General features: G+C 35.6%; 1 protein-coding gene across 4 annotated transcripts in view; it reads left to right on the top strand.

Moving 5' to 3' along the window:
- The first annotated feature begins 9,311 nt into the window (after positions 1-9,311).
- Positions 9,312-12,104, top strand: part of SPINK5 (serine peptidase inhibitor Kazal type 5) — a 60,122-nt gene continuing 57,329 nt past the window's right edge. For all 4 annotated transcript variants that reach the window (XM_051978975.1, XM_051978974.1, XM_051978972.1 and 1 more), the window contains exon 1: positions 9,312-9,426. In XM_051978975.1, coding sequence (XP_051834935.1) covers positions 9,318-9,426 — 109 coding nt within the window. In that variant the 5' untranslated portion in view covers positions 9,312-9,317. The remainder of the gene's footprint in view (positions 9,427-12,104) is intronic.

The following is a 12,104-nucleotide window of genomic DNA, read 5'->3' as shown; positions in this document are numbered from 1 at the left end:
ATATTGCAACTCCACCCATAAAACAATTTTGTCTCTATATCTCTCTGTCACAGGAATTCTGTCTCTATATCTCTGTCTTTACCTCCTGTTCTTTTCTCCTCTCCCTTCCTCTCCTCCTCTCTCTCTTCCTCTCTCTCTCTCTCTCTCCCTCTTCCTCTCCCCTTTTCCCTCTCCCTCTTCCTCTCCTTTTCCCTCTCAGCCTCTCCCTCTCCTTCTCTCTTTCCCTCTCCATTGCTTTCTCCCTCTGCCTCTTCCTTTCTCCTTTCCTCCCTCCCTTTCCCCTCCCTCTCCCTCTCCCTCTCTCTCTCTCTCTTTCCCTCTTCTTTTTCCTCTCTCTCTCTCTCTCTCTCTCTCTCTCTCTCTCTCTCTCTCTCTCTCTCTCTTTTCATTTCTTCCCTTCCTCTCTTAGGTTTGTTTTTTTTTTTAAATCACAAATAAGAATTTGGCAGAAAGTTTTCCAACCAGGTTTGTTTCAGTTCCAGTTTCCATAGCAGAGTGAACTTGTCTGATGCTGGGAGAGTTCACAAGTTTATGTAGGGGAATGTAGAAGAATGCAGAAGAATAAATATGTTCCAAATAAATATTGAGTTTAGAGAAATGTAACTATTTTGACATCAGGAGTTTAAAGAGAACTTGGGAAGAATCACAATGGTTGATGAAAGGTGATATTATACAGTGGAAAAAACACTTTATTTGAAGTCAGAAGTCCAGGATTTGGATACTGGCTTTCCAACTTAATACCTGAGGGATTTTGGGCAAATTAGCTTTTCCTGGACTTTAGTTTCCTCATCTGTTAAATGAATGTGTTTCAACTAGATAATCTTTAAGGTTTCTTCCAGAAACAAATCTATGATTTATTCATGGGGAAGCTGACATATTTGGGAGTCAGTATACTTGTTTTTGAATTTAAAGCCTATTACTATTTATATAACTTTGGCTAAGTCTTTCTCTGTGGGCTACAGTTTTCTTGTCTGTAAGATGAAAAAAATGGACTAGATGATTTCTAAAGTCTCTTTGTGCTCTAACATTGTGAGTCTCTATATTTTGGTCTGACTTGGAAAGAGGACAAAGAGATGATTACTCTTCTCACTCTTATGGCTACTTTATCTTTTAACACTGATGAAATCATGTTAGGTTTTCTTGGCTATGGTGTAATGTTACATACATTTATTATTTCTAACAGTTAATAGCTCATATTTCTCATGTATTTGAAGATTGACACAATGATTTCTTCTTCTGAGGGGGTGTTTTTTTTTTTTTTTTTTTACAGAAAAGGAAAACAAGATGATGAACTTACTCATGATTTTAACTAAGTGATGGACCATGCACTGAGATTATGTCATTATTATGTGGATTGTCATGTTAGGGTTATCTGTGTATCTGCATATTGTAATTTGTTGTTACTGACAATGACATTTAATTTCTTCTCAAATCATTTTTGGAAACATCCAGGTCAGTTAGTCATCAGTTAGCATTATTAAGGGCTTACTATATGTCAGGCATCATGGATACAAAGAAAGGGATAAATGCAGTTTCTGGCTTCAAGGAGCTCACATTCTAATGAGGGAGACAACATATAAATAACTCTATATTCAGGAGATAGAAGGTAATGGGGATGGGGGAGAGGACAGGAAAAAAATCTGAAAGAAGATAGAGCTTTAGTTGAGTGCTGAAGGAAGTTTAGGAAGCAAAGATAAGCAGAGCTGGATCACAGAATATATGGAGGAGAGTGACTGTAAGATTGAAAAGGTAGGAAAGGGCCACATTATGAAGAGTTTTTAAAGTCAAACAATAGAGTTTATTGACTGGGACAGATTATGTGACATGGCTATACTTGTGTTCTAGGAAAATAGTTTTGGTACCTAAGTGTGGTATGGATTAGAGTAAGGAAAGATTTAAGGTGGGAAGATCTACTACAAGGCAATTTGCAATAGTATAATGAGAAGTAATAAGGGGACTGATGACGTGTCTATGTGAATAGAGATAAGGGAACATAGACAAGAGATATCGTAGAGCTATGTAAAAACAGCAAGATTTGATGACCCATCATTCAACAGCAATTATCCTATTGGCAGCTTCTGGAAAAAATTTAAAGCATTATATTATTACATTATATTATCACATTAGAGGTTGGCATACTTCTATCTCCTTTCCACTTGGTCCAGCCAAGTTAATGTCTCTAAAAATTAATCAGTGAAACTCTCCTCTTATGATTTCTGGCTATGATTAGTCACCTAATAAAAATAATAATAACCATAAATAGCTCTGGCCACACAATTAACAACTGTTGTAATGCCATTCCATTCTATTCTAAGGGCAGCCCCATGGGATTGCTTATCTCTGTAGCTTCTGGGCCTGTGTCACAAATACAATCTACTTTATAAGGAGGGGCTGAAGGATCAAGTTGTGAGAGGAGCATTGCAAGGAGATGGTGGTAAGGCAAGATCTGGTCTACCCAGTGCTTTGCAAATGAGAAAACAAATTGTTATGTGCAAAGAAGAGAATAAAATCAACAGACTATCTGAGTGGGAAGGGTCAATAAGTCCAAATCATTCCTGAAGAGGTATTCTTTTTGTCTACCTCTTTTTGGATAAGTTATAAAATCTCAACTTGAAAGCCTTTGAATGAAAGTGAACCCACTACTTCTATTTCTTTTTGAAATGCCTCTGATTGTTCAGAAGATTTTTCTTTTCATTGAACTAAAGGCTGCTTTTTTCGTGTTTCTATCTGGACTCCTCTAGAGTCTCTCTCCTGAAGCCAAGCAGAATAAAGTTAAATCCTTTTCCCCTAAGTACTACAAATTCTTGAAGATAGCTACCTCTGTAGCTAATTCCCTTCTCCAAGCAAAACACCCCTAGTTTCTTCATTAGATTCTTGTGTGGCAAGCACTCCAGTTTTATTTATTTATTTATTTACTAGCTTGGTTATTCATTTCTGGGCACAATTCAGTTTGTCTATGCCCTTATTAAAATACATCATCCATCTTTGGACACAATATTTTATGCAGCAGAAGATAGCATGATCCTACTAATTCTCTGATTCTGCAAATTCTGTTTTAATTAGCACAGCTTAATTCCCAGCACATTAGCTTTGGGATTGCTGTGTCACACAGTTGAGTCAATTGAGTTTATAGCTTACTGGAATACAATGGATACAAATGAATAGTAGAGGGAAGCTGTCAGAGTGGGAATAGAAGAAAGAAAACAGAAGAATTACATATTGACAAACCATTTAAAGCTATGTTGTAAGCATCATTCCCATGCTTGAAGTTTACAAAGATCTGGTTTGTTTATTTATTTTTAGAATTGCCAAGATAGTAACTTCATATCTCTTTTTTGTGTGTTAAGTTGGCTAATATTTTGTTTCTAATTTGGGTCTATTTCATCTAAGATTGGCATTTCTGATATTGATAATGATGATGGTGTTAATAGACATGAAAATGTTTAACTGTTCAACTCTCCTTAAGCATATTCTCTGCTCAGGGGATTGTTTTCTTTTTCTTTTTTGACTGGGAATAAAAACAATTCACTTAATAAATTCAATTAACTAATAAGCATTCAATCAATTAATAATTATTTATTAAGTGCTTACTCTGTGCCAGGCACCAACAGCAGGAGGTTTGGAAAAAATCTGCAATAGGGGACACTTGACTAATGTCTTTAAAAAAGTAAGGCATTTTAGAGGTAGAAGTTAAGATGTACAGCATTTCAGATATTGGAAGCCAACCAGTGCCAAGACTTGGGGATAGAATATAGTACATAATGAGTGATGAACTCATTGTTATTATGGTTAGACCTTAGAGTGTGGGGAGTAAAGTCTAATAAGCCCAAAAAGATAGAAAGGATCAAGATTGTGAAGATAAACTTATCACTGGAGATCTCCAAGTAGAGGCTCAGTAATGAATACTTGTTGAGAATTCTTTCTTTCATTCAACAAACACTTAATAGGCATCTACTCCAGGCAAGGCATCATGCTATCTTCTAGAAATACAAAAAAAAATGTTTAAAAAGATATAATTCTTGCACTCAAGATTTTATAATTTATTGGCTTACAGGGTTTTTGTGAGATAGCTATGACATGTTTTTAGATAAATATCATACAGGTTTGGCAGTGATTGAAGCAAAAGAAAGATCTGGACAGAAGGTTTAAAAAAATTTTAGGAGACAAAAAATACTTTGTGTTGGAGGGGAATGGGAAAGACTTGACAGAAGAAAGTGGTCATTGAGCCGAACTTAGAGAAAAGACAATAAATCAACAAACAAACAAATAAAATAAATAAGCAAATAAGCAAACATATAATAAGCAACCTTTTTAGAGAACATAATAGACAAATTTTAAAAATTCTGTAGAAGTACTTTTGGAACAAGTTGGTAACACTTCATTAAGCAATGGTATAGGTTGAGAATGGGAATCTGATAGTGGATTTATATCAAATATAGTACAAATCTTTTACATTCAGATGAAGTTTATAAAATGGCTACAATCCAATAATGGAAGCAAAAGGTCCTCCAAAGATCCTCATGAACTAAACCAATAATATGTCAACAAAGAAGCATCTAACCAGTGCCTAAGTCAAGTGTATTTGTTTGTGGAAGTGGAGTTTAGGATAGCAATTCAGAACCTGGTGATCAATGTAGGTTATGCAAGGAAATAGGAGAAACTAATACAATACTGTAGGCTATAAAATTTGGTATATGCTAAATACATAGCAAAAATGATCGAGTGGCTAGAATCATTTATCAATTTTGCTAACAATTTAGCTAATTATAGAACATAAGAAGGGCAGTAAGAGCAATAAGGTTGAAAAGGTAGCTCTTTGTTAATCTCTCTGTGTGTGTGTGGGTGTCTTTAAAAATCAAATTAATGATTTTGTGTTTTAACCTAGAGGTAATAAAGATATGCTTAAAGTTTTTAATTAGAGGAATGATATGGTCAAACTGATGCCTTAGCAAATTATCTTAGCAGCTGTGTAAAGGAAAGAGATGAGAGACAAGGAGATAAGCCTCCAATTAGGAGACTATAGCAATGATCCAGAAAAGAGGTAATAAGAGCCTAATAAGAGTGGTAGCCATGTGAGATAAGAGAGAACATATGAAAGATGAGATAATAGAATCAACAGGACTTTGCAACCAATGGGATTTGAGAAGTGGAAGTAAGAATTGATAACTTTGATTTTTGAATATAAATGACAAAAAAAAAAAAAAGAAGTACCATCACCAGAAATAAGAAATTTGAAGGGAGCAGCAGATTTTTTTTTTCTTGTGAGGAAATAGGATATGGAAGAGATGATGATTTTAGTTATGAAATTTTAGTTGAATTGGGTGGGGATGGTAGGAAAATCGAGTGGAGATGTTTAGTAGTCAATTGGATATGTGGGTAACTGCAGCTCAAATGAGATATTAGGGCTGGACATAATATTACACATATGCATATATACATCCAAAGCAAGACTTTGGGTCCAGTGCATGTAACCATCATCCTGGAAGTAACTCCTCTGGATATGTGGCCTGGCAACCAGGCACATATATTTAAGATCCAGAAAAGAAAGTTCTTGTATCCAAAATCTTGTACTGTCAAATGGTTCATCAGAAACTGATATGATTTTATCAGTAGAAATGATATTAAAGGAGAGGCATTGCCATCTGCTTTGTTGCTACACCATAAGGACCATAAGACTTTTCCATATAATTGGTAGCTGAAACTTTCCATATAGGTTTTCTCCTCTTTTGGAATATGAACTCTTTGAGAGCAGAATATTTCATATTTTTTTACTTGTATCCCTAGTACTTAGCACTGTACTTTACACATAGTGAGCATTACATATATATATATATATATATATATAATATTTTTTATATATTCATGTATATGTGTATTTATCCATATCTGGTCCCCTGACTTTGTAGAAGTGGTAAGTCATGTGTGGAATATAGTACCTCTTAATTCCCAACTTCAGAATCCCTAGTTTTCCCAAAACACACACACACACACACACACACACACACACACACTACACATATACATGAATATATGTATATATGTGTGCATGCATACATATATACATACATTCACACAGACACATATATATGTGTATATATTATATATACATATATATCTTTGGTGGAGAAACAAAATATGTCATTATACATATATATGCCATATATTATATATACACACATTTAGATAGATGGATGAAGGTTGTGATTTAATTGATTTAGGGAACTTCTGAATAAGGAAATCCCTCTCTACTAATGCTGATTATTGTCTTTTTTTTGCAACTTACATCTTAGAGGGTTGTTTAGAGCATGAAAAGATTATGTGACTGACCCAGTGTCACTTAGCTAGTTTCTTTTCGAAGTAGGATTTGAACTTAGGTCTTCCTGGCTCCAAGACTATCTCTATCCATTATAACATGCCTTCTTCTCCCCTCCCTCCCTTTTCCTCCTCTGGGAATAGAAGGAAAGGTCATCTGCTGAGAGACAAAGAATGGGGATAGAGTTGGAAGCCTAATTTATTGTAGAAAACCTAACGGAGTCACTCAGAGATAAACAGAAGGATTCCTACACAGGTCCAGTTGAGATCGAACAATAAAAATTTGTAGTAGTCAACAAGTTCATGTCTTATTGAATTGAATCCATTGGTTCAGCAGTAGGGACAAAAGCAATTGGGGTTGATCCAGGGCTGAGGAATAGTAAGGAGTGAACAGTAGGAAGAACAAAGGGGCAAGGGATTCAGGAATGAAGGGTAAGATTGTGGCATGGTACAACATAAAGGTTAGTGGACCTATAGTTAAAAAAAGAACCTCGATTCAAATACAGACCCGTCTATTTTCTACCTATGGAATTTTGGATAAGTTTCTTAACTTCTCTGGGTGTCAGTTTTTTCATTTTGTAAAGTGAAGGAGTTGGGTTAGATAACTTTTTAGGTTCCTTTTAGCTATAATTCTGTGACTAAAACCATGAAGGAAGGAAGGCAAAATCAGAACAGGGGTGAATGGAGTAGAACACACAGACTATGGAACTAGAGATCATGATGAAGTGTCAGGATTTTTGTAAAAAAGGGTCCTATTCAAGTTAAGATTGTGTTATGTATCTTTGAAGATCCTGTCTGCCTTGAGTCAGTTCAGTTTGTAATTTACCATTTTGTAAATCCCCTCTTTGATGAAGCAAAGAGGGTCTTGCTTAGTATCCTGACATTTAACATCTGCCATGACTACTCCCTAAACCTGACCCTAATTTTGACCCTAACCACCTCCCAGTACTCCAGAGTCTCCATTCCATCCCTGGGATTTCCAGGCTCACAAAAAGATTAGCAGAGTACTGAGTGATTCAATTCTAGATCCACAGCATTCCTGAGCTAAAATGGAAAGAACCTCAGAAGTATGGTCAATCTGGCCATCCTTCTAATAGGTAAATTCCCTAAGTATTCTCCCATTTATTCATTTTTCTGAGAAGAATATTTTACTTTGATCCATTTAAAAACATTTTTTCTGCTTATTTTTCAAATTTAAAAGGCATTTACATCCTCTATTCCAGTCAGAAGAAAAGCAACTCCCACAATCTTTCCTCATAACTTAGATTCTTCAGCCAGTCAATCATCTCACAGCCATTGGCTCTGCCCTCCTCTTAGAAATGGCTTCTCTCATTAGCAATGGATTGGTGTGAGCTACATCTTTGTGGTGGTTAAGAGTTTTTTATGAGCAGATTCAACCAATCCCAACAAGAAAATGTAGTTTCATAAGCATTCAACAGCTAGCATTTAAGAAGCCAAATATCTTTGTTTTGCTGAGGGTTAGAAACATTTTTCCAGGACTTAAAGTAGGGGCTTTCAGATAAAGATTTGAATAAGGGTAAGGTGGTGTTTTAAGATTTAGAAAAAAAATCAGGATGGTTAGTAAAAACATTGCTCTTTACCTACCCATTTCCAGAGTTGACTTCATCAATGACTAAAAACTAGAAATGAACTTAGAGATTATACAAATGCGATTCGAGAATACAAATTGTCAGAGCTAGAAAAGGTCTTGGAACATCACATAAGAAAGCTCAGAGATTTTTCAGAGATACTCTTAAAAATAAGGTATCAGAGATTGAATCCTTCATTTTCAGTGGAAGACAAAAGAGGAAACAGAAATCCAGAAAGTAGACTTGCTCCAGAATACATAACTAAATTAACGGCAGAGATAGGACTCCAGTGTCCTGACTCCCAGACTAGAAAACTTTCTATTATATCAACTTGAGCTTCAACAGTGATTCCACTGGCATTCCTCAGTTACTAGTTTAGTGGAATCATAGGCTGGCAACAAAGTGAGAGTCTTATCACTTAGGCAATATCCTATTTAAGGAGGGCAAATTCAAGTTTATGAGAGTACTTTTAAATGAAATAAAGTTGCATATTTTAAAAGAGACACTATAGAGTGGGAGAGAACTAGTTTTTGAATCTGGAGATCTGAATTCTAATACTAATTATGGTATTAATCTGAACAAGTCTTTCTTCTTGTTGACAAGTATTTAATCACCAGGGCCATTTCTAGCTCTGATATCTTATATTGCTATTTCCTTTCAGAATTGACATTCTATGTTCTGAAGGTCCTTTTAGATATAACATTCTATGTTTTCATCTAGCGCTGACATTCTATGTTCTAAGGCCTTTTCTAGTTGTGTTTACTTTATGTTCTCATGTCCCTTATAGGTTTTACAATCTATGTTCAAAAGTCTCTTCCAACTCTAAAACTTGATGTTTTAAGGCTCCTTCCAGCTCTCACATTTTCTAATTCTCACAATGAGTGGTAGCTAGCCAATGGCACACACTGAGTAACCTTATTCTTTTTCTTTCTTATTCTTTCTCTTAAATTCTGGGATTTTTTCTAGCCCAAAGTCAGACCCAAAAGACCAGTACATAGGTGAAATGTAAACCATAGGGCATCCCTTAATTTTAAATATGAGAAAATTGGATCTTCAAGAGTGGTTTTCTCTATTAACACTTATCAAGTTGGTAGAAATGTGGGATTAGAATGCAGGTCTCCTGACTCCCAGGTTTCTTTCCTACTATATATTGTTCAATGTACAAAATCCCTCCATTCTAGGGAAGTAACCACTATCTGTTTGGGATGTACTAATTGGGCATGATCTCAAATATGTCCTATGCCATGGAAACTGCTGTGCACATTCATCAGCCCTACTCTCAACAAACTGGTTTATATTGTTAATGATGGCTTTCAGAGGAAGGATGGTGCAACCCTAGGGGGGGGTGGAGCTACTCTTATATAAAATAATTGACTCCCCATCGGCCTTGTTTCCTGTCAGAGCATCCGGTTAGCGATGCAATGTGCCGAGTCGACTCATAGATGCTGTCTTGCAAGATCTGTCTTGACAATGAAAAGTTCAGCTCTGTGTGTTCTACTCATCCTGGTCTTGGGCTCCATCCCAGGTGAGTGCTTAATTGCCTGCCACCTGTGGTTCTGTCTACTCAAGATAGGATTTCCCTTTATAGGACCACTTAAAGAAATGTCTTTATTGTATCATAGAGCTGGAAAATGTTAAGCTTGTAGTGAAGATCCAGTGAGCTCATTCATCTTAAATGTTTTGCAAATCTTAAGGTACCATATGGATGTCAGCAGCTGCTATTATCTAGTCAAGCCCCTTCATTTGACAGTATCATTCAGAGATCCAGGGAGGAGAGATTGTTCCTTGAACTGAATCACCCAAGGTCACTCAGTTAGCCAGAAGCAAAGCCAGGCTTAGAATCTGAGTTTTTAGAACTTTGACCCTGTATGTTTTATTCTATTCCACTGGATTATTCATTCTTTAAAGGTCATTCACTGGTCCACAAAAGCTCTTGTGGTTATTTTTCAGAATTGGCTACATCTTAAGTAAATATTAAATTTAATTCTATCAAAAACTGAGGGATAAAAATATGAGAGTAGTTTATATTTTTGTTTGTTTGGCAGGGAAGGGTAAGGAGGAGATGTGGCAAGTAATTTTTTTCTTTTTTTCTTTTCCTTTCCTTTTTTTAATTTTCTTCTTTTTCCTTTTCTTTCCATTTTCTTTGCTTTTCTCTTTTTTTCTTTTCTCTTCTTTCATTTCCATTTTCACATTCTTTTATTTCCATGACAGAGGACTTGTTTGAGATCATGCCCAAGTAGCACATCCCAAATAGATGGTGGCTTCTTCCCTAGAATAAAGGGGGGTTGTACTGTTGTGCAATATAAATAGAATAGGAAAGAGTCCTCAACTGGGAATCAGAAAACATGGGTTCTAGTTCCACATTACTCTCTTATTTCTTTCTCTCCTCTCCTCTTTTCTGCTCTTCTGTGTTCTATGTTCTCCTCTGCTTTCCTTTCCTCTCCTCTCCTTTCCTTTCTTTTCTTCCCCTCTTCTCTGCTCTCTCTCTTCTCTTCTCTCCCTTCTTTTTCTTCTCTTTTCTTCCTTTTCTATGATTTTCCTTTAGATCTTGTATAGAATATTCTGCTTACTGTCAAATGCTTTTTCAATATTTTTTAATGTTGTTATCTCTCTCCTTGGTTATCTTTTTCACCAACAGGAAAATAAAAGACCATTAAATGGTTTTAGAATTAAAGCTGATTCAGAAATAATTGGTGATCAGGAAGAGGATGTTGCCCATACCTTGAAGTAGATGCTAAATCAGGCCCATTGATATTACAGAAAGTAGGGGGTAGGGTAGCAGCTATCCTTCTGAAGGATCATCCGGGAGATAGGAAAGATTGGTCTAAAGTAAAAAGGAATAGACAAAGTAGGATATGTCACAATTTTAAGCACTCAGAAAATGTGAAGTATTGTGGTGAAATGTGGTGAGACAGATGATGCCTCTCCTGAGGCAGCATTACATTCTTCCATTCTGAAAAAAATGGAGGACCAAAGGAAAATATTGAATTTCTGCCAATCCTTTAAAAATCAGAACAAATGCCATTAACTATCTTCAGAGGATCACTAGAGCTAGTAATACTAGTAACTTATATTGCTATAATACTTTAAAGGTTACAAAGTATTTTCTCTATCACAATCCTGAAAAATGAGTAGTGCAATTATTCTTATGAAATGATGATCAGAATAATGGATAAAATACTAGGTTTAACATAAGTCTAATATATAAATCTAGAAATGTAAAAAATATAATTACAGTTTATGGAATTCTCATAACAAAGCAGGATAAAACCTGGGAAACAAGCCAATTCCTATTAAGGGGCTAGAGTGTCCTGAGAACACCTCTGCCTTCCCCATTTTGTATACCTCTTCTTTCTTTTGAAGTTTTGCCCTCCTTGCCTTTAAAAATTTTTCTGCCAATGGGAACCTTAGGGGAGTTGAGTAAGTATGGTGTCAGGCCTCATCTGGAGAGCTCACCTTGAAGCACAAGCAATTGCTTGTGTTAAGATGTGGGACCAGATACCGCTATTCTGGTTCTGCTATTCTTCCAAAGAAAGCCAAATTTCACCAGCCTGGCTAAAAGAGGACTGGACTAGAAGTTAAGACATCTGGGTTCTAAGAATGATGGCGATGATGATAACAAGTATTTTTGTGGTGCTTTAACATTTGCAAAGCAAAAATTTTTTACGAATACTGTTTCATTTTATTTTCACAACAGTTCTAAAAGGTAGGTATTATCTCCATTTTAGAGCTGGCAAAACTGAGATAGACATCAATGAAAGGACAGACATGTTTTCTGGCATATAGTCCTGATAATTTTATCCCTTACTAGCTTTGTAACTATAGTAAAAAGCCTCTTAATAAAAAGGGGATATACCTATATGGAGATATGAAAAAAGTATTCTGTGAATCTTAAACTAAAACACTAAAGAAAGGAGAACTGGTATTATTATTCAATTTTTTTATACAAGTAAGAGCAGAAGCAAGGTACAATTTTTTCAAGGGAAAAACTCAGAGTGCGGGTAGTAGTCACTTGTTCAAGGTCACTTATTCCATGGTAAACTCAGAAATAGAACTAGGTTTTTTTGACTCCAAGTCTGACACACTTTATTCAAATAAAGGACAAAGAAACCCAGTACTTCGTAGTAGCCTTATTTAATAATAACTCTCTTTATCTAGTATTTTAAGCTTTATAAGGCTTAATAATCCTGAAAAGTATATAGT

The sequence above is a fragment of the Antechinus flavipes genome, chromosome 2, assembly GCF_016432865.1.
Source record: "Antechinus flavipes isolate AdamAnt ecotype Samford, QLD, Australia chromosome 2, AdamAnt_v2, whole genome shotgun sequence".
NCBI lineage: Eukaryota > Metazoa > Chordata > Mammalia > Dasyuromorphia > Dasyuridae > Antechinus > Antechinus flavipes.
This window is presented reverse-complemented; position numbering and strand designations above follow the sequence as displayed.